At 42.4% G+C, this 6,696-nt stretch overlaps 1 protein-coding gene across 1 annotated transcript in view; it reads right to left on the minus strand.

Annotated features, from left to right (window-relative positions):
• LOC107182135 overlaps positions 1-6,407 on the minus strand; it is a 98,661-nt gene extending 92,254 nt beyond the window's left edge. Inside the window, exon 1 of the mRNA XM_015560078.1 lies at positions 6,324-6,407. Within this exon, the coding sequence (XP_015415564.1) occupies positions 6,324-6,383 (60 nt within the window). The 5' untranslated portion in view covers positions 6,384-6,407. The remainder of the gene's footprint in view (positions 1-6,323) is intronic.
• Between the last annotated feature and the right edge of the window lie 289 nt (positions 6,408-6,696).

Consider the following 6,696-nt stretch of genomic DNA (forward strand, 5'->3'; position numbering starts at 1 on the left):
GCCTCTGTCAGAGGCGTCAGGCCTGGGCAAGGGGCCGATCCTGTGATTGGAGGGTGATGGGGGTCAACGCCTGAGGGCTCCCAGTATGTGAGAGGGGGCAGGCTGGGCTGAGGGACACTCCCTCTCCCCCACCCAGTGCATGAATTTCGTGCACCGGGCCCCTAGTCTTCTTATAAAAAACAAACATCTCATGCTGAGTTAGCCCTGCAACTGAGAAAGACCAAGGACTGGTCATTACAATTACCAGGCATAATGAACGTTTTTAGCTAATTATTTCCTTTATAGACATTAATGGTGTTGCTGTTTTTAAACTACAGATCTCATTTAGGATGAGGAATATCTGCAGGTTCCTCACAGAGATATTCTTATATCCAGAACCTCCAGGGGAGGGCTCTGACTGGAGTTAGGACATTGTTGTGTTCATGATTCTTCCTGCACCAGTGCCCATCTTTGGGGTAACAGACAATGAGGAAATATGCACGAGGTATTCTGGTCTATTTGACAAACTGCAGGAGGGTCAAATGACAGGAGCACTCACAGGGCAATGAGATGAGTACTGAGAATGAAGCCGGACAGGTAGGCAGAGGTGATCAGGCTCAAACTTATGGAATAGATGCCTGTATGTGCATCAGATCATTTCCGTTTTAGAGTGCCTGGAAAGGCAGGCAGACTTGTCCTCCTTTCACTGATGGAGAAACTGAGGCTTCCGAGGTCTAAGCAGCTGGCCCAAGTCATAGAGCTGCCAAGGGGCAAAAGCAGAACTCAAACCTGGATTCAGTGCATAGTCTCTCTCTCTCTTTTTTTATTTTTATTTGGTGCCCTTCATGATCCGTCAGAGCAGCACCTACCTTCTGCAGAGGGGGTATGTCTTCTGTACAGTCTGTTCCTATTATGTGATATGAACTTTATATGTAGCTTTTTGGATAAAGCAGGTAGTAAAACAGTATAAACCTCCTTCCCCCTCAAAATATGAGGTGGTTAAAATATCAAAATATGGGAGCGGCTTAGCTATGAGTTTTCTGGTATGGCTGCTTTTGCTAGATGTTCTATAATAAACATGCATAAACTTCTACTAGTATACAATGGAAAATTCCAATAAAAGTTACTTTTAAAATTGTAAGACTTTTAAAGTCCAGGATAAGTGCACAGGTATTATGGAGCACTGTGCCCAGCAGGTTGGAGAAGGGGCTAGCTCCTAGGGTTAGTTAGCACTGGTGATGGCAGCATTTGGACAGGGCGACCACGTTTAGAAAGATGTTGTATAAGCTTTACCAAAGAGACCATCTCAAAAACAGCAGAAAATGTACCATAGATATGGCAGTAGGTGCTAGAATGTTTTCTCCTCTATGGATACTAATGACAATTTTCCTCCTTTGATGATAACTCCATAACAGGACTTTAAGAATGATTCTTCCCTAAACGGGCGAGGTGCCACAACACTATAAAGTAATAACTGCCACCGCATAACATTCACTGTGCAACGACTTCTGCATAGAGCAGGTGGGAAGTGTCCCACAGAGAACATGCCTTTGGGCTGGATATGAAGAAGGAGCCAGGTTTTTGCCAGATGGGGAAGCAAGAAAGGAAAGAGAAGAGCATCGAAAGGTTCAGGAGCAAAAATGCAAGCCTGTGTGTCTCTGGAGTTCACAAAACAATACTGGAAAAGGACGCTGTGCTCCTAAGACCTGTCCTGACAGCTCTCTATCTTCCATCGATATGCGAAGTGAGGATTCAGCCAGAATCCTTAAAGGGCTGACTGATGGCCGTGCCGACTTAGTGACATGGCCCTGATGGATGTGGCAGTTTGCTGTCACCTTGTGATACACATTCTTCTCTCTCTGTGTTGACACATCATCGTACAGGTGATAGCCAGCCATAAAGATACGGCATTATTTTCTCCTAAATCAAATACCAAGTAGACATATTGTGGGTTTTATGCAGAGATTTATCGTCGTCTACAAAATACTAATAAAACAGTTGCCAACTGAGCTGAAATGATTACAATTCCTAAAAAAATGTCCTTTTTTTGAGAGTAACAAGCAGAGCACTAACGATATCTACCTTTACCCAAGAAAGTAAGAACTTACTGCATAATCTCTGTTCTTGCCTTTGAGGGAGTGATGAAAACATTCACTTATTTACAGGATTTTCTGTTAAGGGCCAAGAGACCTTCAGGCAAAGGTACTCTCTTGGCAAACTAAAAGAACACAAAAGTGGGCCGCTCATTTTAGAAAGCTACACTTGCACAGTACAAACATTTTAAAGAACATATTTATCCTGTAGAAGCCACAGGGACCCAGAGAACAGTACTTGATCTATGGAAATGAGGTTCGTCCTATTAAATGTAAGCCACTGAATTTAGAGGCTTTTTTTATGAGCTGATTTAGGATTGTAGGAATGCATGCGTGCATGCGTATTTATTTATAATTTGCCTCATTCCATAGGGATCTGAAGTGACTTTCAGGAAGTACAAGTACATGTGTAACCAAGTAACAGTAAAATCTTACAGTGAAACCTTGATAAAACGGACTAATTCATGTGAGGGGGTGTCCATTAAAGCCAAAAGTCCATCTATATATATAAAAGCCTAAGTGACCAGTTGACCAGATGACCAGCCGGTAGCTATGACGTGCACTGACCACCAGGGGGAAGGTGCTCAACTCAGGAGCTGTCCTCTGGTGGTCAGTGTGCTCCCACAGCAGGAGTGTTGCTCAGCTGACCGACGGGGCACCAGACACCAGGCTCACAGCTGGCAAGCACAGCCTTGACAGTGGGATGAGCAGGAGCAGCGCCCCGCTGCCTGCCACTTTGTGCACTACTACATCCCACAAGGGGTCCCAGATTGCTAGACGGCACAGGCCAGTCTGAGGGATCCCACCGGTGCACGAATCCGTGCACTGGACCTCTAGGTATATAACAAAGTAGATATTCTGAATGCATACAATAAAAAATTGACAAATTAGTTAGTTTACCTGTTTCTACTTATGTAGACATGTTTGTGCAATTAAAATTAAGTATGTATAAAAAGTTCAATTTCACAGAAAAGTGTTCTGTATGTTTTACAGTAACTTTAAATTATAATGAATAGGTCTAATAATTGCATGCATTCACCAGTCACCTGGAGTAAACAAATGCACATGGAAGGGATGTGGCTTAGTGCACGTGGGAACATCTGCAGGCATGAGTTAAACCTGCTGCAGAAAGTCATGCCACAGGACAACAGAACCAAGAGCCCCAGGCAATGTGGTATGATCTCTGAACATTGTTTATGAGTGTGACTCTTGGATTTAAATATGTAGACCTTAGTTGTAGATACATGATATTTATTTATATCGGTGACATTACTACAGTGTTTTTTCCAACATATGGCCTATTTGCTAAAATTTGTTAAAAATAACAGTGAATTAATAACAAAAAATAATCTGTTAATTTAATTATAAGCAAATCTTGGTTAAAAGCATTTAAAAATTGTAACAGAGTGTTAATTTTCACATATGACATATGGACCGGAAACTTTGTTCATTAAATCAAAGTCTGCAAAATCGAGGATTTACTGCGATAGAAATTTTAAATTCCAGACAGAGAAAATATAAGTGAGAGTAGAAATCCAAGACCACGGAAATGAAAGACACAAATATGCACGTCATGATCAAATTTCCAGTTTGGCTTTGGGGCTCCAGGCAGTCAAAATGAAGAAATGCAACTAGGCACATCATGCTGATTAGCAGAAAGGAGGAGGCATGCAACACATCAGAAAAGATTTCCTAGTCCTGGATTTTAGAAGGAAATTCCCAAAAGGAGCACTCTTTGGGGGGCACTAAATTGAGATGGTAGACATTGTCCTCAAAACTTCTGTAATAATTGCAGTTACTAATTCCATGTCCCCACCCCCCTTCTATCATCCTTTGACTAAACTTTTTTTTAAAGGATAAAACATCAAAACCCAACTCTGGATTTTTTAAAAAAGATTTTAAATAGATATTTAGAGAGAGGAAGGGAGAAGGAGAAAGAGAGACAAACATCAATGTGAGAGTGAAACACTGATTGGCTGCCTCCTGCCTTCCAGGGATCAAGACTACAACCCAGGCATTGCCCCCCTCCCTCCCTCCCCGCTCAATACCGGATCAGGAATTGAACCAATGGACTCTGCAGTGCACAGGACAACACTCAACAGGCCAGGGCAGTACCAGCAAGAGTTCTAAGCTAACTCCATATATTAATTCATTTGATCCTCACAATAAGCCAAGGATAAAGTACTAGTACTATTTACAGATTAGAAAACTGAGACTGGGTAAGGTTCAATACCAAAGTTACAAGGCTAGTAAGTGGTAGAGCAGGGATTTAAATTCAGGCAGTCTGGGCCTAGAATCCATGTCCCTAAGCCCTGCAGTGACTGTCCCTAATAGCAGATGCTCGGGAAATATCTGGTGAGTAGATGAACAGAGGAGAGGAGGAGGACAAAAAAGTCAGAGATGAAGTCAGGAAAGGTTAACCAAATCCTTACACTTTGCAGCAATCCTTAATGATCACAAAGTACATTCAAATGAAATGTCATTGAAGTTTCAACACCACTCTATGAAGTATTTATTCAGATCCTCTTTATTCAGAGGAGCAGAACCTGTTCCAGATCACATGGTTGGCAAGTGGTGAAGTTGGGTCTCCTGCCATCTTTCTAAGGTACCTCAGAGGGAAGGAGGCAGGAGAGGCAAACTCTCTTGGGTGCCAAGAAAAACTTCCCAGACGAACAGGCATCAAACAGACATGTGCCTTTAAATGAGCAAGTGGAATTTTAAAGTCACATTTCCAGAAGATTAAGGAAATCAAGAAAGCCTAGTGCTAGGCAAATAGTAATAACTTAATAAATATTTGAACCAAAATGTTGGCCAATGTGGTGCACTGAGCCAAAATGAACCAAATGTTTGCCAGTGCATCACACTGTACTACTGTTTCCAAATACTCAGTTCCCTTCCTGTTTCCTCAGGAACCCCCAGGATATCCCTGGTACCTCCCCTGGTTCCATATGGTCTGCAGGATCCTGCGGGAGGATTATTTATCCCCAACCCATTGGCAATGCGTTTGGCCCTGTGACTTGTCTGAGCAGAAGTTTTAATAGCCAAGGCACGCTTCCACTGGCTGTCTGTTCCTCTGCGACAAGGGCACCCTGCCCCAAACAGTGGCTGCCCCTTCAGCCTGGATCATGGAATGAAAACGCACAGGGAGCAGGAGACCCAATGCCAATCTGTCAAAGACATGTGATATGGTCAAGAAATAAACCTTCTGTTCTTTTTAAAAAAATATATACTTTATTGATTTTTTACAAAGAGGAAAGGAGAGGGATAGAGAGTCAGAAACATTGATGAGAGAGAGAAACATCGATCAGCTGCCTCCTGCACACCTCCTACTGGGGATGTGCCCGCAACCAAGATACATGCCCTTGACCGGAATCAAACCTAGGACCTTACAATCTGCAGACTGATGCTCTATCCACTGAGCCAAACCAGTTAGGGCAAACCTTCCCTGTTCTTGCAAGCCACTGAAACTTGGGGAGGACTTGGTACCTCAGAACAGCTGACTAAAACAGCTATTATAATTATTACTACTATTATTGAGCTAAATTTCTATTTTATCCCCCCAAAAGTTTTGAAAAACTTTAAAAAGTCAATCAAAAATTCCCAATTGTCACAACAGATTTCTCACGACAGACCTGAATGGGTCTAATTCTTACAAATACCTCATAGAAAATTTCATATTCCTAGTCTGTATTGATGCTTCTTTTTTTCCTTTACCTACTAACTCTGTCCCCTGACAAACTCACAGGTAATGACAGCATCTCTGGTGAGCTCATTTTTCTTCCCTCCATACACAGCCTCCGGGGGAGCCATGAGGCTCAAAAAGGAAGTCAGGAGACTGGCTTTGAAGGCCTCTCTTATAAGCTCTATAGCCTTGTCAAACAAGCTGTGTTTCATTTTAAAGATAAAATAATTACACCGAAACCGGTTTGGCTCAGTGGATAGAGCTTCATCCTGTGGACTGAAAGGTCCCAGGTTCGATTCCGGTCAAGGGCATGTACCTGGGTTGCGGGCACATCCCCAGTAGAGGTGCAGGAGGCAGCTGATCGATGTTTCTCTCTCATCGATGTTACTAACTCTCTATCTCTCTCCCTTCCTCTCTGTAAAAACTCAATAATATATATATATGTAATAATTAACTGATGCAGATTTCATCATGGTTTATTAATAGATTCTCATAGATTCTATTTTCATATCTCAGTCTTTTGTGGTTTTTAGGAAAATTAGCTTCTAAAAATCATTTTATTTTCTTACATCAACAATAGTATTTACTGTTCTTTTAGGCAGATGCACTGCGTTCATTTCTGGTGGCATAAGTACTGAACCCCTGCCACTCTCTTCCAACACATGGGCACAAGCTGCTGTTCTCACGAGCCTGGAGTCTCCTGGGGAAAACAGGACAATAAGCAAGTACATAACCAAATGCCTTCAATCCTGTTAAATACTATGAAGAAAAGAGAGTGCTTTAATAGAGAATCATGAGGTATCGGATGAGATGAACTTAACTGGTAACCAGGGAAGACCATCCGATTGGGGACAATTGTCCTTTTCTACCCTGAGTAGCACAGGAAAAGCGTGGCGGTGGAAGGGGCAGGGGGACAAGTGTTCAGGTGAGACCCTGAGGTAG

The sequence above is a fragment of the Myotis davidii genome, unplaced genomic scaffold, assembly GCF_000327345.1.
Source record: "Myotis davidii unplaced genomic scaffold, ASM32734v1 scaffold173, whole genome shotgun sequence".
In the NCBI taxonomy this organism is placed as follows: Eukaryota; Metazoa; Chordata; class Mammalia; order Chiroptera; family Vespertilionidae; genus Myotis; species Myotis davidii.